Below are 27,007 nucleotides of genomic sequence, written 5' to 3' on the forward strand. Positions count from 1 at the left end.
GTGGTCACTGGGCAACCCGTCAGGCTCCATGTACCATGACCCCAAAACTTCTTGAAGCCGGTGAAAATGCAGGGTTTGAAGTCGGTCCTGCCCTGAGACTGAGGGAAGAACTTCTGCCCTGGCTTACACAGGATGGCCAAGGACTTGGCGGTCTGTATAGTAGTCTTCTTCTTAGTCAACTCGTCATGTCATCAGTGGATGAATGAAAAAGATCAGAGCCCTCAAAAGGGAGGTCTAGTATTTGTTCTTGCACATCAGACGAGAATTTACTAGCATGCACCCAGGCCATCCGTCTCATCCTGACCACCAGGCACACCGAAGACTCCATGAGGTCCTGCTCAACTGCCCTTGGCGTTTACCAGGACATCAGCATTAGCTTGCTGCAAACGTAGCACCGAGATGATGTAGCAATGTTTGCTAAACAACTCAAGGGCTTTGCCCTCCTTGGACAGACAACTAGAGGCAGCTCCTGCAGAGGAAGATGACAAAGACAATGTTTTGGATTACAAAGAGGTCACTCCACCAATGAAGGGTGTGTCTGTGGCTGGGATGCCAGGAGGACTGGCTCCCCATCCAAAAGCCTGAATCAGCTGTCCAGTTCCTTGTTTATCTGAGCGCTGGCCCTGGGCTTCTCCCAGAGCTTTCTCGCCATGTGCAGGACATCCTTCTGGAATGAAATTTTCTAGCGGCTCATGGTGCGCCTGGCCAAAAACTGCTAGCACTCCTGAATTCTGGAGGGCCTCCTATGGCTGGTGGACCCCCAAGAACACTGCCAGGCCCTGAAGGCGGTCATGAAAAGACTTTACAGATGCTGAGGGTTCATCGTCCTGGGTGTTGTCATGATGGCAGTCATCGACGCCCCCCCCCCCCCCCCCTCGCCGAGGGGAGTCCGGGTCCTGAGACACCGGATCCAAATGGGTTCCTGCTTGATCCGGACCCAAAGATAGCTGTGGATCCAATGGCTGATGCAGAGAAGCCGGTAGCGGTACAGGAGGGAGAAGATTGAGTATGAAGAACTGGCCTGGACCGGAGGAGGAACAGGCAACAGCACCAGAAGCAACGGAGGAACCCGAGGAGTGCCCAGAGGTGGAGGCCTAGGAGGCATGACCTGTGGTATCACTTCCCTTACAATATCCCTGAACCCTGTCCTCTGCGGGGAGCACACTAGGAGGAGGAAGTGCTCAAAGAAGCGATCCTCGCAAGCCGCCAGATCCCGAGGGGGCTGCCCCTTAGCAGCACTGGGTCTCCATTTCTGATCGAAGCGCTGAGGCACCTGTGGAGGGTAGCCATAAGGTTGCAATGGGTAGGTGAAGCCCTGCCGAGACCAACCAACTGTACTGTAAAATCCGCCGCTTCCAGATGGAAGACGACTGGGACCTTCTTGCATGGGGCACTGCACAGGCGATGAGGGACCTGGTAGGCCCTGATCCGAATCCAAGATGACCGCCGGCCTAGCAGGCTACGCCACGTGCGTGCCCTCCATCTTGGGGCCTAGCACCAGTCCCTGGGTGGACACGAAGGCCCTGTGCCGGCTCAGACATGGGAGGACAATCATTGGCCCACAAACCTGAAACAGACAGGTCTACCTCAGAGATTGCTCCATTAGGTTCAGAGCCCTCGGCCTTCTAGCCGGTAGTCAAATCGCCCTGAACCACAACCTCAGAGGTGGCTCTGGTAGGCTGTGCGCCCTTAGCCAAAAGGCTGGTAGTCGGGCTACTTGTGCCAAGGACTGGCGCTTGGAGGCAGAATAAAACGATCCCTTGCCCACTGGAGCCAAAGAGCGATGAACTTGATCGCCCCTCCGTGGACCACCCGGGAGAGCTCCTGAGCCCCTCGGCTTGGGAGCCTGTAGCATTGACGGCCTCTGGGCTACCAGAATCCAAGGTACCCTTACCTGTGGAAGCCCCCGGAAAGAGTCTGCACGCAGGTGAGCCAAGGGCCTACCTTGTCTTGACGTGGGGTCCTGGAGACCAACTCTCTAAGATGACCTAGAGGAGAAGAGTGGAAGAACTCATTCCAGCATAAACAACGATGCTCCAATGCCCTGTGGCAGAGCGCTGCAAGCCGTGCTCACATCCTGACAGAGCTGGTAAATCTTCCTTTCCTGGTTCAACTCCAGAACTTTTTGCTTTTCTAGTGGGATATTTTTCATTAATATGTCAGTGAGTGGGAACCTTTTTCCACACTCACCTAATCTTTAACTCTTTTTATGGGTGTCATTTTTAAGACTCTCCATAGTGTCTTTTTAAAGTTATCATGTCTAGCAACTTATTGGCAATAAGTGCCTGTTGCTGCTGGGTTGCCCTAGGGGCTCCCCATTTAACTTTCTTCTACTAACGTTGAGTGAACTACAGTTCCCAAGGGTAAGAAGGATCTTTGGATCCCTTTTACATTTTAGTCTGTGAAACAAGCACACCTCACCTTATGTGGAGTGCTGGGGAGATACAATGCATCCCCTTTCACATTAAAACTGTAACAATTATGTTACGGTGACAAGCTTACCTTTAATGGCTGGTGGCATTGATACCCTTTACTAATTTGGTGCACCTTTACCACAGGCTGTAATCACAGCTGCAGTAAAGGCACCCAAGGGTGCTCATTTTACCAAAATGGCCCCAGTCTTCTTTTTCTGCCATTTTAGTGTTTGTCGTTTCTTGTTCCTTCCCCTGACATCCAGGGCGGGAAATTCCTTTGTTTGAGTTTTGCCTTTAGCGGGAGTCCCCTGGACACCCCGCCCAGGCCCCAACCAGTAAGCACAGGAAGTAGGAGGGGTTGGGGGGGGCTTGTAGTCTAAAACTTCCCCCTCCTTTGTCTTACACCTTCCTTCAACTGGGACAAATCCCAGTGGGGAGCTGGCTGTCCTGATTGGACAACCAGACGCCCCTTTCTTGTAAAAGGCAGGGAGAGAATACAGAGGTTGTGCTGTAGTTCCTGATAAATACTGGAAACCTGGAAGCTGAAGTCATGTCGACCACTGGAACAGAAAACCGAAGAGGATGATGAAGGAAAAGCGGCGGGAATGATTTCCAGAGACCAGAGAGCCTGCTGTCTAACTGGAGCCTGCTGCAGCCCTTTCTTCCAATCGACCTGGGGGTCTCCGAAAACGATGACCCGAACCCAGAGCCTGGTGAGACCCACTAGACTCAAGACCTGCATTTTGAGCCATCCCACGGGTTGATGCGACCTTGCATTCTTGCAATACCCCAATACCCTGGGACCTCCAGCCACTGTGCGGTGCACGGTCTTCCGAATCTCGCTGAAACTTCGTGGGCATCCTGGTGTATCGCCAGAGTCACGAATCAAGTCCAAAAAGTCCCCTCACAAGAGTGCTGGACCTTTCAAACGATGAGAATTCAACCACGATTTTCTGTCTTCTTCTGTGCTCCTTGAAAAGGTTCCAAATCCGCAGAACCGCATTCAGCCGCGAGGGAAACCTTGCCTAGAGCCTTCTTCATCGATCCCTGCTGCAAAGTCCCTTCTGAGGTCTTGTGTTCAGTCTCCAGGACAAGGAATCCACTGACCGGGTATTTGGCTGCAGTCCCTGAAGTTCTCCTGCTGCAATCTCTTCTTCATTGCTGAGGTACCGTGTTGGCTTGGGTATATATTTACCTTAAGCCTGTTGGGATATCTGTGTAGTCCTGGGGTGTTTTCTGTGATTGGGAGGTCCCTCATCCAGTGCACCCAGTCCCACTGCTAAAATCCTGCTGGGTTGTCTTCTGTGAAGCCCTTGGACCCTCTTCTAACCCTAGAAGTAAAGTACTCACCTGTTTGCCAGTTTTCCTGAGGAAACTGACTTTTGCTACTAGAGAACTTATTCTGACACTGCCTGTTGGTCACTAGTCCTAGTGACCCCCCTTCTGCCACTAAGTACACTCATGCTCCAAGAATAAAGGAAATACTTTGAAGGGATTGGGACTTCTGCTTAGAATAGAAATCAAGTGTTTTACTTACTTGTAAAGAGTTGGTTGGTAACTGTAATTCTAAGAGTGAACAGTTACAAAAGTTCTTAATGATCTTGAATGTGTGATCCACTATTCTTAAAAGTATGGTTAACATCTTTTCTTCCTTAGCCACTGTTTTGCCAGTCTAAAGGAAAGTAGATATAAAGGTGTTTTACTCTCCTGTGATTAGGTTGTGCCTCTTTACAAAAGTAATGTGTTGGTTTCACCAGATTATTCCTGAAGGGTAATTGTATGAGTGTCCTCCAACTGTTGGTATCACCAGGTTAGTCCTGTTAGGATAACTGTATGAGTGTCCCCCAACTGGGTTTTGCTTCCCCCGACTTGCTGCTAGCCTGTCCTTAATAAGTCTACATTAGATTGTTGCCTGCCTAGAACAAATATTCAGTAAAGTGTGACATTGGGTTTTACTTTCCCCTTCATTGTGAAGTTAAATTAAGTGGGTTTTACTTTCCTCGTGTTAGCTGTGTGCCATCCAAAACAAGTTACCAGAGTTATTGCTTACCTCAATCTGGGGTTCCCTGATTTACAAAGCATCAGTAATTGTATATTCCATCCTTAGGTTTTACTCACCTGATATAACTATGTGTTATGACAAAAGTGGTTATAGGTTTCTACTGCACCTAGAATACGTGTTTCACTAGTCACCAAAAAGATATTGTCCAGTTGACTATTTATGTGATTTGTTCCAAGAGTCACAGTACAACTGGAAGGGCCTACTGCCCTTGTATTACCAAAAGTAATCTGAAAGTAACCATTGGTCTTTTACTCCCAAAGAATAGGCGTGACCTATACTAAATGTGTATAACAAGGTTTTGACTTCCCTAGAGCTACTGTTCGGTGTTCCAAATAAGGTCCATACTTGGGTCTGTGTACTTTCAAGTATAGTGTTGTGATTTATATTATGATTTCATATAATGTGTTAGTACTTACTTAACCCCTAGATTTATCTGGGCCTACCTCTATTTAAATAAATCCTTTATTTTCACAATACATAGTATTTGTGTTTCTTTGGATCATTTGCATTACAATTTCACTTGTACTGTATCTACTGCCCTGTCTCCTCCTTAAGATAAGCCTGGCTGCTCTGTCTACGCTACCCCAAACTCAGGAGGTACAGCCTTATACTAAGAGTGGAGTCTTGTACTGCCTCAGTTGAATGGTTTTACTAAGCCCTTAGTTGGAATTCAGAAAAAACTGTCCTAACACATCCCAACTGTTTTCGGGCCCCAGGCACTCAATTCAGAACGCATGGAGGTCCTGAGGACGGGAACGAGCAATTGCAGGATGCGCATCTTGTGAAGCCTCCTGCAGCTGACACGTGCTGGGGGAGGAAGGGGAAAGTTAAAAGGTTTATGCGCCTAGCTGCCAGGTCCAACATTCTGTGCAGAAAAAGGCACTGAGGCGAGACACCGGAGGGCGGGGCCTCAGTGGGCATTCCCATGTCCGGGGCCACGCCCTGCACACTGGACTAAATTTAATGGGGAAGCTCCATTTTTCGCTGCCAAAGGTTCTGGTACCGTCTCCATGTTGGGGGGACGCCCACAAGGATGGAGGAGTGGGGAAGGGACGTATGGGTATTTAAGAAGTGGTGACCCCACACCTCTTCACAAGGAAATGGAAAAGACTTTACAGATTCAGAATAATAAAAGTTGGCAAACAGAGCAAGGAACAATCACAACTTTTTCCTGCCAGTCCCGTCAGGGTTATATAGTCAAGTGGCTGAAGTGGGCCAACTACCACTGACTCACTGATGTTAACCAGGTTTGTCACGGAACATGAAGACTGTTTGAGATTTCAGGTCCAGTCCTACAAAATGAAGAAAAACATGCAAGTACATCTCTTTTGGACATTTGCACGAGTCTTGAAGATGAAATACAAGCACTGGATGGTTTAACAAAGTATTTTACCCTGACTTTCTGACTCCCTGAGAATAGTGCAGAGTATTAATCAAGTGGGAGAGAACAGATGTGGAAATGAACATATGGGCGATTCCGTTTGTACCCCACTTCTGTTTCAAGCTGACAAATCTCTCAGTAATTCTTCTGAGTCAGCCCGTTGGCAGCTTTGAACATTTTTCTACAATCTTTCATATGTTTGTATGATACTGTTGTCATGGAAGTGAAAAAGAACTCATCTACTTTGAAAGAAATGAAGAGCACGTTATTTACGGATCTGGCATTCATTCGAGTGCAAAAACCATTGGTAAATGACAAAATTGACCTGATAGTTAAAACAAACATCTCAACAGTATCTGAGAGGGTTGAAGGAAACTTGATTGGAAGCCAACAGTCTCCACACAGAAATCAGAAAGTGGTACGATCACTATTAAGACCATAGTGAATGAATTAATAATTACTCATCGCAGTGACTAACGTACTCTTAGTCCATAGTCCCCTTTCCGCCATACTGTATGGGTGTCCCTCGCGAGGGAAGGGAGACGGAACCTTTTTCACCAGAAAAAACCTTCCTATTTAAATTTAGAGGCATGCGGGGTGCGGCCTTGGGAGCATGTGCTCGCCTGACTCCGCCCACCGCCGCCACTCCTCGGTCCCAAGTCCTAAGTGACGCATCGACAATATGCAACATTGCCTAATGACACCATTATTATTAGAGGGGAGGCTGGTGGGACCTATGGAGGAAATTGGACTATGGACTAAGAGTATGTTAGTCACTACGGTAAGTAACTATTAATTACTCTTACGTCTCGTCCTTTTTCCTCCATACTGTATGGGCGTTTATAACAGAGTGTAGCCCTAGGGAGGAGAGGAGGCCCTAGAACCGCCTGCAAGAAAGCCACATCTGACCTAGAGGAGACGTCCAGACAGTAGTGCTTGCAAAAAGCTGAGGGGGTGGCCCAGGTGGCCACCCTACTGATGACCTGCCACGGCAGATGTTGGAATGCAATAGCCGTGCTCTTGGCTCCGATAGCATCGGCATGCAAATTTGCCAGAACTGGCCTGTGCTGCCCCTCATAGGCCTCCTTGATGGCCGCGACCATCTACCTTGAGATGGAGGCCTTGGAAGCCCGATAACCTGGCCTTGCACCGCCGAAGGTTATGAAAAGGGCATCCGATTTGCGGAAATCCTTAGTCCTGTTCAAGTAATACTTCAGAGCGCGTCTGACATCCAGACGATAAAAGACCCTCTGAGGCTCATCCTTGGGATCGGAGAAGAAGGTGGGTAAGACTATCTCCTTGTTAAGGTGGAAGGCGGATGAGACCTTGGATAAGAATGCAGAGTCTGTCCGGAGGACCACCTTATCCTTGTGAAAAGTGGTGTAGGGCTCTGATGCCATGAGGGCCTGGATCTTGCCGACTCTGCGAGCCGAGGTGAGGCCCACAAGCAGGGCTGTTAGGGTGACCACCCTAATGTCAACGGAAGCCATTGGCTGGAATGGTTTGTTCGCCAATGTGCCCAGCACAACATTGGGGTCCCACACGGGGTGAGGCCTCCTTATAGGCGTGTAGAGTCTGTGGAGGACCGCCAGGTTCTGCTTGACCACCGGGTTAGAGGAGGAAAAAAAGACCCTCCTCAGAATTTCTGTAGGCACCTATTGCTGCCAGGTACGTGCCGCATGTGTCGACTTGCACATGTGCCGAGAAGGAGTTGTCCTCATCCAATGAGCACTTGAAAGGGTCAATCTACTTGGAGCTGGCCCAATGACAGAATCTAGACCATTTGCTCTTATTGGCTCAAGGCAGCTTTGCTTCTGGCGCCCTGTATGATCTCCAGGTTAGCCTGCGACAGGTTCAAGTGTTTCAGAGTGACCGGCTCAGGAACCACGCTGCAAGGGCTAGTTTGTGAGGGGCAGGGTTGAGTACCCTGCCCCCCTGCTGGGTCAGGAGTGGAGCATGGCCCAGCGGTAGATGGATGGGAGGCCTGTCCGATAGGCGGAGCAGCTCGGAGAACCATGGTCACGCCGGCCACCAGGGAGCTGTCAGAATGATGCTGAGGTGACACGATTGCTTTATCCTGCAGATCACCCTGTGGACCAGGGGTGTGGGGGGAAAGGCGTAAGCCCTCATGACATTCCACTGTATTTGGAACGCATCGCCCAGGAAGCTGGGGCCTTGCCCCTGCCAGGAGGCGAACTGCTGGCATTTCTGGTTGTCGTGGGAGGTAAACAGATCCAATTGGGGAAGCCCCTATCTGAGGAAGATTTCCTCCAGTACCAGGTCGTTCAATTGCCACTCGTAATTGTCCGCCCCCAGTCTCCTGAGCCTGTCCGCCTCCATATTGCATTCCCCCGGGAGGTGGACCGCCATGAGGTAGATGTTGTTCTCCAGGGCCCATTCCTACATGCTGATAGCAAGGTTGCACAGCGGAGGGGATCTGGTACCCCCCCGCTGCTTGTTCACAAAGTACATGCTGGTGGCGTTGTCCGTCATAAGTACGGTCTTGCCCTCTATAAGAGGAAGGAAGGCTTTGAGGGCCAGCCATATGGCCTTCAATTCTAGCCAGTTGGTGTGGGACTCCTGTTCCGGCCGGGTCCAGGCTCCATGCACGCTGTGGTTGTCCAGAGTGGCTTCTCAGCCCTCCATGGAGGAGTCTGTGGTGACGGTGACCTAAGAGAGCAGTTTGCCGGAAGGGCTTGCCCCTACATAGGTTGAAGTCCGCGGACCACCAGAGGAGGTCAGGGTGGAGAGAAGCGGGAATGTCCACAGGCATGGATTGTGAGCCCCTCTCCCCATTCCAAGAATCAGGAGAAATGCAGCTGCAGTCTCCTCATCCTGAGTCTCGCGTGGGGGACGGCCAGCAGGACCGCTGCCATAATGCCCAGTAGGTGCTGGTACCACCAGGCCGAGGTCACAGTCCTGGAGAGGAAGTGCATAGTAGCTCTCTTGGTGGCTGTGATCTTGTTCTTTGAAGGACAAACGCTCTCGGAGTTGGTGTCCCATATGAGGCCCAGGAAGGTCTGCTCCTGCTTGGGCTTCAGCTGAGACTTCTTGAGATTGATCATAAAACCCAGGTCATGGAGTGTACTCATAAGCACGGAAGAGGTGTGAAGAACCGCCTCCAGAAATGAGGCCCGGTCAAGCCAGTCGTCCAGGTATGGGTAAATGTGGTGGCCTTGGGCCCTGAGGAGAGCCGCCATCGCGTTCAGTCTGGTGAATACCCTTGGGGCTGAGTTGAGACCGAAGGGTAGAACCTTGTACTGGAAATGGCAGCCCATGTCACTGCAGCGCAGAAAGGACTGATGCGGCTGCCAAATCGGGACGTGTAGATACGAGTCCTTCAGATCCAGGGAGCACATCCAGTCTCCCCAGCTCAGTGTCTCCGCAATGAGGGTTGGCATAACCATCTTGAATTTTTGTAGAGGATGGTTGAGGGTGGAAATGTCGAACAACTCTCAGGCCAGCCTGGTTCTTCTGAATGGCGAAGATCCTGGAATAGAAGCCCTATCCTCTCTGGGAGTCTGGGACTTCTTCCACTGCCTGGCTCTGGACGAGCGACCAGACCTCCGCCAGAGTTGCTGTCCCAATCTGTGATAGAGGAGGAAGGAGAAGGGGAGATTGGTAGGCGGTACCCAGTGGAGACTACAGATCGGATCCAGGGGTCCGAAAAGTTTTGGTGCCAAAATTGCATGCGAGAGGCAAGCCTGCCCCCCACCAGAGACACGTGGACCTGGAGGGGTATTTCATATCTTTTTCCCCTCTGAGGCTGCCGAGGAGGAGGGTGGGGGATTGGAAAAACCCCTTGCCCCTGCCCCCTTTTGTTTCCTCCGATGCCGACTCGGGGAACATCAGGTTGTCTGGAGCTCCGTTCTTGGAAGCCTCGGAATCCTCCAGACACCCGCCCCTTGTCAGAGCGTGGGTTAGACTGGGTGTATGCCTTGGGCGTGGCCTTTGTATGGATAAAGACTTAGCTGTCTGTGAGCTGTTCTTTTTATCTAATTCCTCATCCGTCAAGGAGGGGAAGAGTTCACTACCCTCGAATGGAAGGTCCAATATGCGTTCCTGGACATCCGGGTTGAATTTGGCTGCCCGGAGTCACGCCATTCTTCTCATGTCCGTGGTGATGCAGATGGCCCGGCCAGAGGTATCGATATGGGCCACTGTGGCTTCCGTGAGGTTGGACGCTACCAGCCTGGCTTCTCCTAATCCCGTTTTGAAGCCTGGCTTTGGGGCGGGAGTTCCGAGAGGAAGTCCGCAATTTCCCGCCAGAGCCTTTAGTTAGCAGTTGCCATCATGGCATCGGCATTGGCCTGACGCAGGTGCAAGGAGGCGTTGGAGTACAGCTTTTTCCCGTACGCCTCCAAGATCTTCTCCTCCTTGCCTAGCAGCACAGAGGATGAGGTGGCTGAGGACGACTGAGGCTTAGAATAGAGTGATGCCGCAGCGATCACTGAAGAGTGTGGCTGTGGATGAGCCAAAAGCAAGAGTGTATCCCCCTCTAACTGCCTGTACTTGGCTTTGAGGCACCTATTGACAGGTTGGGCCAAGTGCGGCTTGAGCCACTCCTTCTGCATCGGGATCCCTGTCTTGGAGGGCGGGGGCCTTAGAGTGAGGACTTCCGTCAGGACCCCCTCTTCGGGCTGCTCTACCTCAGGCTGAGGAAGGCCAGGGCCGCAAGGCGGTTGTGGAAGGCCTTCGCTGAAGATGGCGTGTCGGGGTTCTCCTCCTCGTCTGTGTCTGCCTGAGTGCTGAGAGGATCCGGAACTGGTGAAGGGGTATTCGGAGCCGTGGTGTGAGAACCGGAGCCAGAGGCTGCTGCCGAGGCTAGTGTGTGACCGCCTGAACTACCAGAGGCAGGGGGGGCCAGACAAGGAGCCGGTAAAGGCAGCACAGGTAACGCTGGGACCTGGAGCCACTGGAGAAATGACAATGGGTGCTGGTGGGGTGACCTGAGGGAGCATGTCCCTGATAGTATGGCTGCTGGGGAAGGAATGCACTCTGCCTGTGGGGTGGGAGGGGGACCTGCCCTGCGCTGCTGATGGATAAGCTGTAGGCCACGTACCTGGTTGACACCAGTCACACCGTGTGACTCGTTCCTCGACCCATTCTGCTAGAGGAGGTATCGGACGAGCGGCCATTTTGTCTGGCGCGACAGCCTTTTTGTCAAGCTGCGTGCCACGTGCAGAAGTCGTGGTGCCTGGCTCGCTGGAACCAGCCCTGTCCAAGACGCTTGGTGTTGGAACATAAGGCCTATCCTGCACCTCAGACCGAGGCCTGGAAGGCATATTGCTCTTGGCAGAGCTGCTGGTGGTGCTGCATGAAGGGGCCCCCTCGGACATGATGCCGTTACTAGGGCGTTGCGGTCCCTCAGCACTGATACCGGAAGGATCTAGAGACCCCTTGGCTGTGAGGCCGGTGGTTGGACTAGCCTCGGTATGTGTGATGGTGCTCGAGCCCGACAGGCTCCTCCCGGTAGGGCGCTTCCTAGGAAAGGAGTCACCCTTGCGGGGTGCGAAGTTGAATAAAGGCTTGCCTTTGGTCTCAAACGCAGTTTGACGAAATCTGGAGGGGACTTCTGTAAGAGCTCCCTCCACCTGGCTAGCCTGTTCTTCAGGGTCCGAGGTGTCAAGGCGTCGCACACAGAGCTGCCCTCCCAGCCGTGGTCAGAGCCAAGGCAGCGGAGGCCGAGGGTGTGGGGGTCTGACATTGGGAAGAGCCCCTCGCAGGCTGGACACCTGCTGATACCCGTTGAAGTCTACATGCGCTGGGGAGGAGCGTGGCATCGGAGGACCAAGTATCGATAAGAAAAAAAAAAGACAAGATTTAAGAATATCTAGGGAAGAGCATGTGGTATTACATGGCCGAAGCCAAACCCAGGAGCGCTGGTGAAATCGGCCCGCTACCATCGAGACGGAAAAGGGGACTGAGGAGTGGCGCCTGTCGGCGGAGTCAGGCGAGCGCATGATCCCAGGGTCCCGTGCCGCTAAATTCAAAGGGGAAGAAGATTTTTCTGGTGAAAAAGCTCCCGTCTCCAGTCCCTCGCGAGGGACGCCCATACAGTATGGAGGAAAGGGGATGGGACGTAAGAGTATGACATACTAAAACAGCTTTGAAAGGTACCAAGGGGGGACCATTTGGCAGAATTCTCACTGCGATAACAAATGCACAGCGACAAACCATTTATAAATAGAGATAGGTGTCTGAAGCTGTGTTACCAACAGAAGTGGTCGATAACCTAGGTGGAACAGCGAAAAGATTGCGTATAATTAACATCTATTTCAACCCGGCGGGCCTGAATGTGGATGAAGTGGTTGATGAAATTGAAAACATCTTGATTGACTCGATGAGTGATATTAGTAATTGGCCAATCATATTAGGTGGGGATTTTAACTCCTCGAGCACGGCTATGGTTGATTTATTTGAAGAGCTGATCACAGAAACAGTCCACACAGGAAAATCAGGTAGAACGGAGTGCAAAAGAGGACGGTAAGGTATGGGTGGGAAACCTGACCTGGTGGGGGTTTTGTCAGATAAACCGTGCTGAAGCCTTCTAAACCTCCAGAGTCCACCTGGTTCAGATTCTCAGCTTCCTCTTTGATTATATCTGCATGGTAAACGTGGCAATCTCGGAAATAATTAACTTCGAGGCAGTTACCAGTAGGAAGAGCAATCACAAAATGTTAGTAGTCTCCTTACCCACGCATGTCAGCACAGGTGAAAGGCTTCAGTCTGGATGTAAGAACCTAATTCTAAATGCTACCAAGAACAAAGTTTCAAAATTTAGTAAAAACGAAGTAAATTATAATTTATCTAAGGGGTGGGATTCAATAAGTGAAGGAGAAAATCTCACACTGTTGCCCCTTCAAATTTTTCAACATATTAATACTGAAAAATGTAAACATGTTGCTTGTAAGTTCGAAAAATAAGGTTTTTTGCAGAAGACAAGGTCAAACAGTTTGTCAAAGATATCAGGAAAAAAGGGAGGTTAATCGTGCTCAGAGATACTGAAATCTAAACAATTAAACTGGATGGAAATGAAGGCCGCAAAACGTCTTATTTCGCAGAAATTTAAGAACGGTTGAAACCTAAGATTCAGCAATATATAAGACTAGGCAAGAATGATAATCAACTAGAGAAAATTATTAATAAGGATGCTCAAGCAATATGGTGGAGGTTAAATCAGAAAAAGATAACGGCAAGCTCTGGGCAGAGATTCTATTTCTATTATTTACCTAGCTAGCTGTCTTTGGGATGTGTTGCAAATAATTTATCATGTAATCAGTCCACGCTGGTACCAATCTTCAAAAAAGTTCTCTGAAAACCCAGTTAGTTATAGGCCCATGGCATTAATCGACATCTTCAAAAATACTACCAACTTTAGTTTTAAAAGATCTAACACAGTGGGCAGAGCACTCAAGGCTTTTCAGTCCTTTGCAGACTGAATATAGGAAAGGCACAAGTACGATTTGAGTGGTTTGGCAGTGATTGTGTGTATGTCGGGGAAGGGGGTGGAACGGTGTCAGGGTGCCCATTATATATGGTGGTCTAGATGTTTCCTCAGCATTTGACAACAAATACGGCCAGGTTACGGAAAAAAGTAACTGGATGAGGTATTAATAATGACATGTTACAGTTCCAATACGCAAAAACGGCTAGAGTTAGGCTAAACACAGGAGATCTGCCAAGGAGCATTGTGTTGAGACCTGAGTCGGACAAGGCTGTGTACTCACCCTAACCCTTTATAACCCATACATGGCAGCTCATTGAGATGCAAGTAATGGCTCGGGCAGGTACCCACCAAAATGCAGTGATTTACGAATCAGCTGCATAGCCTAGGCCAACGACCTCTTCCTTCTAGATTTCACTCCAGCAGGATTACAGCAAACTCTGAATGGGGGGACTCCATAAGATCCTGCACAACCGTGTGAGCCTCTGCTAGACCCGCCTTGAAAGAGGCCCGACTCTCCAAGTCAGGCATGGAAGGAATTCCCCAAACTCGCGCCACAATTTATGGTCCGCCGGCATAAACGTTAGCATGGCATAGATGAAGACCGGGGTTGAGATAACATCTCTTGCCGAAGGACTCTAGTGATGTGTCCTGTTTAGACAAGCAGTTGGAGGCACAGGCCGCAGAAGACGACAAGAATGACTTTGAATATAAAGACACAGCCACCACGACTGACTAGTGGGGCTGAGGGTGGAACGCTAGGAGGACTGGTTCCCCCCTCCAGAAACCGAAAGCGACCATCCATCTTTTTGTTTACCTGAGTGTTGGCACAAGGCTTTCCCCAAACCTTCCTGGCCAATGAAATGACGTCTTTTTGCAGAAGACGGTAATTAAACACTTTGATTGACCGACGCAGAAGGCTCCTCTTCCTGTGAGTCATCGTCACACACTTCCCTCTGCCTGATACAAACAGGTGGGGAGTCTGGGTCCTGCTACAGCAAGGCCGGAGAGGTCCGCCCCCGCCCCCACGGTCGCTCCCAGAGAGGGCTGCCGAGCTACTGCGGCATGGGTGGAGGCAATGGTGGCAGCGGAATGGGTGGAGGGGGACCCCAGATCTGAGTGACCATGTGCTGCGGTACCAGAATCTGTTGAAGGGCCCAAAAGAGGGGGCCCTGGAGGGAATACAAGGGGGACCACCCACTCTAATGCGATTAGTTGTCCAAGTGGGTGGGAGTGGTTAGGAATGGTGCGCCTCTACTTTTTACTGTTCCTATACTTACATTTTTTTAAAACCGTTCCGGAATGGTTTCGTTTTAAATAAAAGCGTAGGAAGAAGTTGAAACTTGCATGTCAGTGCGCTGCACTGAAGATTCACTTAGACAGCAGGTGTGTTTGTTGGGGGGTGGGGGGGGTTGGATTGTGCACAGGAGTGGGTGTGCAATGGGTTTTGTGGAGGGCGGGGGCAGATCAGCAGGGAACAGTTGCACTACTTCTTTTAATGCACTTCGACCACTGACCAAGATCCTTGAGAAATCCCGCTATCAGCAGTGACAGCGCTCAATATAGTGGTCCTCGCAGGCAGCCGGGTCGCAAGAGGGAGTAGGGCCCTCTGAGGCACTGGGTCTTCAGTCCTACTCAATACGCTGAGGTACCTGGGAAGGGTACCCGAATAGCTGGGTAGCCTAAAGATAGCCCACTGGGAACCGCCCGCCTGAACCCTGAGGAGAGAACTTCTCATCGAAGGAAGCCTAATGCCAGAATCTAAGATGGTTATCGGCCGTGCAGGCTCAGCCAAGTGCTTGTCCGCCATTTTGGGTGCCTGTGCAATGCCCTTGGAGGGACAGAGGACGCAAAGGCTCCGAACCCTGTGCTGGGTCTGACGTAGCTGAGGATGGTTTGTGCCCCGACCCTGAAGCACAAGCGCTGACCACTGAGAGGGCTCCGGTAGGCCCAGGGCCCTCAGCCTGTGCGCTGAAAGTGAAATTGCTCCTCATGTCACAACCTCGGAGTGGGCTCCAGGAGGCGTTTTTGCAGAGCTGGTAGACGTATGGGACGGCCCCTCAGACCCACAGTGCAGAAGAAGCAAAGCAGGAGCGCCCCTCAGTGGTTTGCATGGAAGAGCCCCTGTGCTCCTCGACGAGGGACCAGGTCAAATTACTGGCCTCAGGGCTACCAGTGTTAAGAGTCTGGGGACCCGTCCCAGCCAGAGGCCCAGGAAAGGAGTCTCCAGGCTGGGGTGCCTTAGAGAATAAAGGACCTACCTTCTCGTGACGCAAGGTCTTGGCCACAAAGTCCTTCAGATGACCGGGAGGTGAAGTGTGGACGATCTCCCTCCAGTGTGAAAGTCAATTCTTCAACGAATGATTACCGAGAGAGCTGCACTCAAGGCAGAGCGCATGGGGGTCCGAGGCCTGGAACGACCAATCGCAGGATGCGCTTCTCGTGAAGCCTCCTTCTGCATGCATGCAACGGGAGAGGCAAGGCACTGAAGGGAGGGAAAGAAATGTGAAAAATGAAAGAATAGAGAGCACGCGAATGCCCCAAAAGTGTCTGCGCCTAGCTGCCAGGCCCGTCACCATCGGTGCAGAAAAAGGGACCGAGGTGAGGCACCAGAGGGCGGGGGCATTCTGACGCGTGGGACAACACTATATGAAATTTAAAGGGGTTTCTCAAATTTTTGCTGCCAAAGGTTCCAGTACCGTCCCATGTTGCAGGCACCCCCACAAGGATGGAGAAAAGAGAATGAGACATATGAGTAACTAAGACAACTCCATGTGCCTGCTTTGAATAGGCGCAAGGGGGGCACTGCATGACAGGGTGTTTCTTGACCCCGTCATGAAACTATTTTGCTTTCTTTTTTAATTGCAACAGCGGCGGTATGAACTGTTGTCTCACTTACATTTCTGTTCCTCAAACGGGATAGAAGTGCCTTTTTTGGGAATAAATAACATTTTTCAGGAGAGTGCTTTCAATGCCAATGTATTGAAGTGGCTGGCCAGCGCATCATTTGCACTACAGGTCAGCCCGGTGGAGCTGCGCAGGTCACCTTTGAGAATAAGTTGACGTGCTAATTTCCCAAAATGGCTTATCTAAACGTAGCATATATAATCTCGGCTCCATTTTTAGATGCCCCATTTTTGCATTTTTGGAGGATCTGAGCCAAAATTATGTTTTTTAAAAACTAAAAATTAGTCACAATATGAGAGGAAAAGGAGAGAGTGATGGATCAAATGAGGAGTGATAGGCAAGACAGCGGCTGAGTGGGTCAGAGAGCAGAGAGGAAGCTGGGGTGGTGGGCAAAAAGCAGAGGGTAAATGAGGGGCCAGAAAGCAGAGGGAGTGGTGGCCAGAACGCAGAGGGAGTGCAGGCTACAGGGGGTGGAGCAGTGGGCCAGAAAAATAGAAGACGTGGTTAGCCGGAAAGAGGCAGTGAGCTGCAGTTTGGGAGACAGAATGATGGAAGAGATTGGGAGAAAGGATGCAAAAGTAGCAAGAAATAATGAAGGGCTGTAGACTGCGGGAGGAAGTGGCAAGTGTAAGGTGAGTTGGGAGTATGGTATCTAGTGTGGCAGGGGCCGGGGTGAGCAAATTGGGAATTTGCAGTGTGACAGAGGGCCAAGTATGTGCATGACAGAGTGAGAGGTTCTGGAGTGCAAGTTAGGATGGAGAATTGGTGAGTGTGAGGGGAGTTGGTGAGAGGTGTTCGATTATATGGGACAATGGAAAACATAGAAGGGGAATAGTTTCACCATTACAACTGATAATGTTCAATACAATTAATATTAATAGGCATGCACATTAAACCAAAAAGACATTGCAAAACAACTGTTCTGTCAAGCCATGGATATCTGGGGCTCTTCCGTTTAAATTAATACATAAAAAGGTACAAATAATGACAACCTGGCTCTCTTGTAGCCTGGCACACTGCCTCTTTCCTGCAATGTGATAATCTTACACCCTTCAGTCAATAAAAAAAAATGTGCTGCAAAAAATAGAAACATGCAGCAAAATTGGCTTTTTTATACTGTAAAATGTACCATGTCATGCTGCAATATCCTTGAGGGTCTGACTCAAGTTTCTTTTCTTCATCTTCATCCTCTTCTACCCAACCTTGCAATCTGGTGCTTGCCCTGCTCACGCCACCAAATCTGCTTTACTACACATCTCATTTTTTTACTATCTGCCAGATACAATAAGCAATGTTCTGTTCTTGTCCTTCTTGATCTTTCTGCCACTTTCGACACTGTTGATCACGGTCTTGCTCTCTTCTCGTTCAGCTCTTGGACTATCTGGGTCTGTGCTCAGATGGTTCAATTACCATCTTTCCAACCACAATTATTGTTTCTTGTGCTGGTCAGTCTTCCTCATCTTATCCACTTCTCTATGGAGTACCACAAGGTACTGTGCTGCGTCATCTTCTCTTTACTTTATATACTATTCCTTTATCTGCTCTTATCTCTTCATTTAACTTCTATGCAGATTCACAAATTTACTTTTCTTTTTCCTCCTTTTCTTCTTCACTTCATCACTGGGTTTCTTCCTGCGTGCTTGCTGACATCTTTTCATGTTTTCTCGGGAGGATTGCGCAATGGCAACATGCTCGCCTTGGAACCAAGACAACATAGGTTAGAAACCTGGGTCCGTGCTTAGAAAACTCTGGGTATTAAGTGCGTTATAAATAACCCATCATATCAGATCTGGTTTTTCTCCTCAATCCCCTGCTCCCCTCCGTTCTGGTCTTCATTTTTCTCCATCACTACTTCCTTTCTCTCCCACTGCACAAAATCATGGGTGTCATTTGTGACCCCTCTCTCCCTTTACATATTTCTAACACTGCTCTGAAAGCACATTTGTCTTTACAACCTTCCACGGGCCCGCCCCTTTCTTTCTTTTCAGACTACAAAACATTCATTATCTTGTTTTGTCTTGCTTAAACTATTGCTCAGGGCTCTTATTAGGTCTTCCGAAGTCTCACCGGACTCCTTTAGGTTCTGTTTTTAACTCTGCCATTCTTCTTCCTTTCCAGCTCCCCTTTCTTCTATTACTCATCCTCTTCGCTGCTCTACTTTATTTTGATCTCTACCTTATTTTTCACTTTTTCTGCTTTGTCTACAAAGCTCTTTATGATCTTGCTCCTTATTAGTGCTCTCTTGTTTCTTTCCACTCTCCACCTCACTCTCTTCGTTCACAATCCCTATTTTTTTCTTATTGTTCCCAAACCTTGTTGTGCTTCGTCCAGATTTCATTCCTTTTCACTTCTAACACCCAAGCCTGGGAATTGTCTTCTACTTCCATCCATGCATGCATATTCTTCCCATCATTTTTCTTTCTCAACTAAAAGTCCATCTACTTTCTCGTTCTTGTAATCAGTCTTCATTACTGATCATTCTGCATAGCTTTATTGTACCGTTGTATTAAATAATTTTGTAAAGCGCTAACTAAAATACAAATACATGCTGAGAAAGGTACCATAGCCCAGGAATAACACCTCAGACTTTCCTGCCTAAAGGCTCTGCCAGTTGGCTCTCATTCATGCCTGGCTCTTAACCTGGCACTCCCTCATCTTCACTTTGCACCCATCAAACCTGAGTCGGAAAACGATTTGTCTCTCGTCAACATACTTTTCAAAAACAAGGTTCAATTCCTCGATAAGCAGAGCATGGTGCCAATGTGGCACTGAAAAGCAGAGGGGAGAAGCCAGAGCACAACAGGTGTCTGCAGATCACTGAAATCTCCTATGATCAATACTTTTTACACGCAGAATCTAATCTGTGAGGAAGTTCCCAATATAGCTGAACATAGAAAAGAAGTCCAAACATTGTCAAAGCAATATATAAGAACCGTTTGATAAAAAGTTATCAAATGCAGTTATGTCCAAAAGAACCAATGTTAATTGTTTGCCTAGATGCCCCTCCCCCCGCTCAAGTAATTTCATTCAAATATATCTCCCACTATAGAAACTGAACCCAGCTGGCAAATCATGAAGTGCATGGTACATTTCCATTTACTTCTGCAAAAATTAAGCAGATTTGATGTAATTTAACTAAAGTAGAATACTTGGAAATAAAATCTGGGAACAGATTAAATCAATTTGGCGATAGTTGTAGTGGATTTCTAAGCAGGCATAGACTTGGTTGCAAATCTTGAGTCTGCAGCTGTATCCCCATATCGCCACAATTTTAGACCGTACATCCTAAGGCACTTGAGACGAGAGGGTGGCTGTATGTAAAAAGCCTGGTATGTGAATGCAAGTGAACAATTTACATAATTTGAACAATTAACTAGAGAAGTTGACTGGTTAGCCCAGCTGCCAAATAGTTTCATACCTGCTATTAGAAGCTCTGCATGCATCCAATTCAACTTACATCATTTACATTCCAATTCATCCCTGTGTACTGAGCAATGTTAAACACTTCATAGACTTTGCTTTCTTTATAGACCGACTTGTGCGGACCAAATGGTCTTTTATTTTTTTTTTAAATGTAACCTCAGTGTGAATTATACGCACAGTACACAACTACGTAGCAGGAGTATAAAGAACACCCAGTGGACAAACAACTACGTAGCAGGAGTATAAAGAACACCCAGTGGACAAACATACTGGACACAGTCAGCTAGCGCAGAAAAGCAGTCGCTACATCAACTGAAAAACCATAAGGGCCAAGCAGATACCATTTTATCAACGGCTTCCATTATGAACTTGGTTTTACTGTTCTCAGGGTAACCCACATCTATCAAAAGCAGCTACACTGTTCACTCATCCAAGTTCAGGTGTGAACGCGTTGTAGGCATACTGCAGAGTGAGGCCATCATTGCTAAGATTGTGGAAAATGCTCAGATTTGCATCCACATTTAGCCACATAAGCAGAGAAACACTTTCAACAGCTTTTATAATATACATACCTTGAAGCTCTGGATGGAAGAGCACTTCCCGGCTTCCCGCAAGGTTTCGTTGACCCATTTTACAATTATGTCATCAGTCGCTTTCTGGCCGTCACCAAGGTCTGACAAAACATTCAATGTGTGCCTGAATATTATTGAGAAATAAAAATCACAGTAAGAAGATAAGACAAGAGAATGCAAACAGTATTTTGAGAGAGAAAGACATAATAGATAGTTGCTGTGATTAAGTTTTGTAATGCAGTACAGTGACTCACTGCCAAATAATGTGACTAATATTGTCACCTGAGAGGTTGTATCCAGAAATCTCTTCAGCCATCAATAAGTAAAAATACCTATCAGAAGTATCAAGTATTTTTCCAATCATAATTTCAATTGCCAGTTAAAAACAAAGGCTGAACCCTGTATTTGCCATACGCAGGCGTGCCCCCATTTCTGCATACTCGGGTAGGAGATTAACTGCGTTTCCCATGCATGCAGACTGCAGCATGATCCCGAATTCCCAGTTAGTCTAAAAAGCATATCTGAAATCTGCTTATATGGTGTGTGTTAGGGGGAATTCTCATTTCATGGCTAATTTCCCTTACCTATAGAGTCCCCCAGCAGCTTTGCTGGATTTGAAGGGTTTTGTCTTTTTTACCTGCTAAGAGTGAGACTCTTTTTCCCACTCTTAGGCATTTTTGCTATGTGTATTCTAGGCTATTTTTGTGTTTAATGCCTATGGGATCTTTTCTCTCACCCATAGGAACCATCAATATGCACATGTGTCACACAGGACTCTCCGTGCAGTGGCACAGGGGTGTCGTAGCGACCCCCAAACATAGACTCCATACCCTGGGACTAACTACTGTCTCCTAGGACATGTAAAGTCCCCATTGACTTTACTAGTCGATTTTTATGAACTTAACCAGTACACCCATCTTAATATGGAAGTACCGGAAGGGGTTAATAGTTTTTCCCCTATGTTCATTTTCGAGAGGGTACCTTAAAGTCCCCCTCTACAAAGTTTCTGGCTGGTGGCAGTGGTTACTACCCATTATATTCGACCGCAAATATTTCTCTACCACTTTTATTGACAGCCTCTAACATACCGCCGGTTTATTTTACTATTAACTTTACTCCGGTAGGTTTCATTTGCCAGAACTTTGATAAAACTTCTTACTCGAGTCTTACTCCATTTTCCTAACCCAGGTCGGGGATCCTTTGTTCGTCCTTTTGGCAGGCTTCTGCCGAGAAGCCCTCCTTTCGGCGCCACTGAGTCTGGGGTGGGTCTATTTGGGATGGGGAGTAGAACCCCTGGATAGAGTTGCCACAGCAACTCAGGTCGCACTCTAACCTGATAGGCTGGAGGGTTTCCCGCCAAGAAGACCACTCCACTGTGTGAGTGACAGCTAAGCTGTGTGAATGGGTCTCTTTCTGCATAAAAGCAGGGTCCTGAGGACTGGAAGAGCAAGACGTCGCCACTGGAACTACGGAACCGAAGGGGAGAGAAGCCAGAGACATCTTCAGCATCTACACCACCAGTGAAGCCCTGCCGGATCGTCTCACCACTTTTCTTCCACACGACGAGAGGAGATCTTCAGCGAAAGTGCCTCCTTCCCTTGAGCTGGGGGGTCAACCAGTTCGCCCATCGCATCCTCGGACCTGCCCTGGTCGAATCGACAGTGCCCCGCACTTGTAGACCGGATAGCCAGGCAGCTATCGACCCGGACCGCGATTAAAAGGAGCGTACCTTTTAAACTTCGTTTGTCAGCACCGCGGCTGGTTTCATCCCTGGGTAGTGCAGCGACTCGACCCTTCCTCCACGAGAGCCTCTCTTCCTCTGTTGGACCCCTCGACCTGCAGGAACTACCAGGAACAACCGCCACCGCAGGAGCCACTTCTCCACGTTTAAGGTACATTGTTCCGCCAGGCCGCCCTTTCTCTGTGGTAGCCCTAATGGTGTTTTAAATCCTTTAACTACTTGTGGGGTTGGCCACCGTCTCTCAACATTGTCTTACGCCTTGCATCTACCTCTTCAAACGTTTTCTACTAAAGACTTGACTGCAGCTACAAGAACATTTTTGCTCCTAAGCTCTTGGTCCTGTACCACTGACTCTGGCTCAGGCCTATTGACTTTGGCTGATTTTTTAGATCTGCTCTTACTAGATTAGTTTTCAATGAGAAATGTGTTGATGCACTAAAATCTTCTAAACCCCTCTTCCTTCCTACTGTTTTAACCTGTGGAGTGCCATTTTGCTCAGTTTTCATTCACTTATCTTTTGGTTAAAGTGTTACTGAGCATTACTTGTCCACCAAACTTCAGGGAAGTGTTGCTAAGGGGTACTTGAAGATATTTCGACTTAACTTGTACTTTCCCTCCCTTTCGTTGAATTGTTAGAGTGCCATTTGTAGTTGGTTTTCACTGTGCGTTTTGCTCAGTTTTCATTTAACCGCAAACGTGTCTACAATTGAATAGGGAGTTGTATATGCTTTTCTTTTGACTAAACTTAACTTACTTTATTCATTGTGATCTATGTGTTGACTTAGAAGTGTATATATATATATATATATATATATATATATATATATATATTCTCTTTTTAATACAAAACTTTGGTCAGTGTTTCCTTGCTCCATAGTACTGTATTGCCTATTGTGTCAACCCTGAATACTGCTCATCTCCCTCTTGAGATAAGTCTGACTGCTCAGCCACAGCTACCAACTAAATCTTTGTGGTACAGACTGATACCATAGGGGATTTATTGCTCTCACCTGTAGTCCTAATCTGGGGTAGTGCTCCCTAATGGAACTGCCCTGGATTCTGCCTAACAGTGTGTCTCCAAAAAAATGGCTTCTAAAACTACAGAGTGAAGTACGGAGAAAATGTGTATGATGCTGCACAGTGGTTTGAATAAGAGTTGGTGCTAGAAATTGAAGACATTGTGGTAAAGGTATTGCCAAACTAATCATCTATCCTGTAATAAATATGGTCTGCATGATTCTTAATAGACAACAGCATATGAATGTATTGCTCTCCAATAGCAGACACCAGAACCGCTTATAGGAGGTTCCAAATTGGTTCACCTAATTTCTGCAAGGCACAGAACAATACGTCACGCAAGGCAACTTTAGATCTACTGCCACTCCCATGACTAGCAGAGCACCTCATAATTTAGCAGTCTGCGCCAAAGCAATATGCATGTTCATCCTCTTTTTATGGTCAAAGATGATTGAGACCTTAACTTTACTTCGTATGCTGATATCCAAATCAAGGTAATGGCATTTCCTGGCCCTGATAGACTACACATTTTATTTTTAAAATGTTACCCTATACCAAGTTGGTTGACCCCCATCAGTCCACACTGTTAGAAAGGTACCTGGTTATGAGCCCAATGATTAAGAATGTCATGACAAACATGGTTTCAAACACAAACCATACCAGAAAACCCATTTAAAGGCCGTTCACGTTAAGAAAATCGTGTTTGGCTCCCTCAAACTCAAGACCAAACTAAATTAATAGCCTCTAAAGAACACAAAAAATGGACTGGCCAACTTAAATATGCACACACCAGGGAACCCACCTTGCCATGTAGCTCAAGAAGAGAGAACACACCTTGAACAGAAAATAACGTTTTTTTTGTGGGGGGGGTGGAGGGGTCTTCTGCTCTAGGTGTCTCAATTTCTTAGATATAGCTCCTCATTAATTAATAGTGCTGCAGCCAGACACCAGAGTAGGCCATTGTCTTTATGCCTACATTACGAGCCCTGCTGTACTTGGTTGTGAACATTGCATTGGACACTCAAATCACTACATTTTCAAAGGATGAGTGTTTATGATTTTAATTTCCTTTTTTTTCCACTGCAACATCCTTCAAACTATATATTTTGAACTAAACAAACCTCATGGGTGTAGGGGGGGGGGGTTTAGTAATCTCTTATTTAGAACTTGTCTGGCTCTTGAATTCAAGAAGAGATGTAGTATAAATTATAAGTTGCTCACCGTAGTGACTAACATACTCTTAGTCCATAGTCCCCTTTCTTACATACTGTATGGGCGTCACTTCCAAGGGACGGGAGACAGAACCTTTTTCACCAGAAAAAACCTTCTTCCCCTTTAAATTTAGAAGCGGGCGCGGCCCAGGGAGCATGTGCTGCCCTGACTCCGCTCTCTGGCGCCACACCTCAGTCCCCATTGTCAACAATACATTTAACATTGCCTAATGACACCAGCATTATTAGGGGGGAGGTTGGTATGTATGGAGGAAAGGGGACTATGGAGTAAGAGTACGAGTTAGTCACTACGGTGAGTAACTTATAATTACTATTACGTTCCGTCCCCTTTCCTCCATACTGTGTAGGCGATTACAACTGATTGTAGCCCCAGAGTGGAGAGGAGACACTCCTTAAGCAAATAGGTTCCTGAGAACCGCCTGTCCGAAAGCAGCATCAGACCTAGAGACGGTATCCAAACAGTAATGCTTGCAGAAAGCCGAGGGAGAGGCCCAAGTGGCCACCCTGCTTATGACTTGCCAAGGGACATGGCGTTGGAATACAATGGCCGCTGTCTTGGCCCTGACTGCATGGGCATGCATGTTGGCCAGGAGCAGCTTGTGCTGACCCTCATACGCTTCTTTGATGGCAGAGACCATCCAGCAAGATATGGAAGCCTTGGAGGCCTGGTAGCCTGGTCTCGAGCCGCCAAACGTGACAAACAGGGCGTCCGAATCGAGGAAGCCCCTAGTCATGTCCAAGTAGAATTTTAGGGCACACCTGACATCCAGGCAGTGCAGCACTCTCTGTGCATCATCCTTGGGATCAGGAAAGAACGTAGGAAGGACTATTTCCTCGTTCAGGTGAAATGCCAATGGAATCTTGGGCAGAAATGACGGGTGCGTCCGCATGACTACCTTGTCCTTATGAAAAGTGGTATATGGTTCAGAGGCGACCAGCGCCTGAATCTCGCCGACTCTGCAAGCCGAGGTAAGACCGACTAGTAAGGCAGTCTTGATGGTGACAAGCCTAATGTCCACGGACGCCATTGGCTCGAATGTTTTTTGCGCCAGGGCGCCCAAGACTATATTAATGTCCCACACAGGGTGCAGTCTCTTCATGGGCGGGTAGAGCCTAGCAAGACCCGCCAGATTTTTGACGATAGGGTTGGAGGAGGAAAAAATGCCTTCCTCCAAGTTCCTGTAAGCCCCAATGGCTGCAAGGTATGAACGGCAGGTGTCGACCGGTACTCTCGAACGAGCGAGGTGCGCCGAAAAGGAGAGCAGGCCAAGGGGTCAATTCCCTTGGAGTCTGCCCAGTGGCAGAACCTAGTCCATTTGCTCTCGTACTGGGACCTGGTGGCTTTGCTCCTGGCGCCCTGTATGATCTCCAGATTGGCCAGCGAGAGGCTAAGGTGCTGAAGCGTTACCTGCTCAGGTACCACACTGAGGGCTAGTTTCCCTGGCGCGGGGTGGATGATTCTGCTCCTCTGCAGTGCCAGAAGATGTGCTGGGCCCGGTGTATAGTTGGCACCTCCGAGAGGCCGAGGAGCTCTGAAAACCATGGCCTGGGCAGCCCCCATAGAGCTATCAGAATGATGCAGAGCCGGTGAGACTTTGATCTTGCAAATTACTCTGTGTACCAGAGGAGTGGCCGGAAAGGCGTAGGCTTTCATGCCGGACTACTGTAGGTGAAATGCGTCGCCCAGCGAGCCGGGGCCCTGCCCTTGCCAGGACGCGAACTGGGGGCACTTCTTGTTGTGCCAGGTGGCAAAGAGATTAACGTGGGGATGGCCCCCACCTGCTGAAGATCTCCTGAGTAACTAGGTCATTTAGCTGCCACTCGTAATTGTCCACTCCCAGCCTGCTGAGCCTGTCCACCTCCAGGATTGATTCCCCGGGAGGTGGACTGCTGAGAGGTAAATTTTGTTTTTCAAGGCCTATTCCCACATGCTGATCGCCAGTTAGCACAGAGGAGGGGATCTGGTGCCTCCCCGCTTTTTGACGTAGTACATGCTGGTCGAGTTGTCTGCCTGAATGAGGACAACCTTGCCCCTGAGGAGTCTGAGGAATGCTCAGAGCGCTAGCCAGATGGCGTTCAGCTCCAACCAATTGATGTGGTATTCCTGCTCCCGTCAAGTCCAGATGCTGTGGACCGAGAGATCGTCCAGGGTGGCTCCCCAGCCGTCGAGCGAGGAGTCTGTGGTAATGGTGGTCTGCGGAGGGGGCAGCTGAAAGGGCTTGCCCATCTGTAGGTTGCAGTCCATGGACCAAGTTAGGTCTGGGTGGAGGAACGTTTTATCATCTCGGATTGCGAGCCCCGCTCCTGATTCCATGAGGCCGCAAAATGCAGCTGAACCCTTAAATCATCCTTCGTCTCATGTGCGGCACGGCTAACAGAACTGCAGCTAGTAAACCCAGGAGATGTTGGTACCACCATGCTGTGGTCACTTCTCTGCTGAGGAAGTGGGCGGTGGCCCTCTTGATGGCCGAGATCTTGTCTTCCGATGGGAAAACCCTCTCGGAACACGTGTCCCAAAAGAGTCCAAGGAATGTCATAGCCTGCGTAGGGAGCAGCTGTGACTTCTTGAGGTTGAGCGAGAAGCCCAGGTCGTGCAGTGTGTTCATAAGGGCATGGGACAAGTGGTGAATCGCCTCCGTAGATGTAGCCCTGACAAGCCAGTCATCGAGGTAAGGGTAAATGTGGAGGCCCTGCGCTCTGAGGAGGGCCGCTACAGCGTTCATAAGCCTGGTAAAGACTCTGGGGTCCAAGTTGAGGCCAAATGGAAGGACTTTATGTTGGAAATGGTAGCCCATGATCCTGAACCATAGG

General features: G+C 48.7%; 1 protein-coding gene across 6 annotated transcripts in view; it reads right to left on the minus strand.

Moving 5' to 3' along the window:
• PLS3 (plastin 3) overlaps nucleotides 1–27,007 on the minus strand; it is a 612,346-nt gene that overhangs the window by 59,198 nt on the left and 526,141 nt on the right. For all 6 annotated transcript variants that reach the window (XM_069612872.1, XM_069612869.1, XM_069612870.1 and 3 more), the window contains one exon: nucleotides 20,207–20,330. In XM_069612872.1, the coding sequence (XP_069468973.1) occupies nucleotides 20,207–20,330 (124 nt within the window). The remainder of the gene's footprint in view (nucleotides 1–20,206; nucleotides 20,331–27,007) is intronic.

Source organism: Ambystoma mexicanum, chromosome 5p (genome assembly GCF_040938575.1).
Source record: "Ambystoma mexicanum isolate Mex_15411 chromosome 5p, UKY_AmexF1_1, whole genome shotgun sequence".
In the NCBI taxonomy this organism is placed as follows: Eukaryota; Metazoa; Chordata; class Amphibia; order Caudata; family Ambystomatidae; genus Ambystoma; species Ambystoma mexicanum.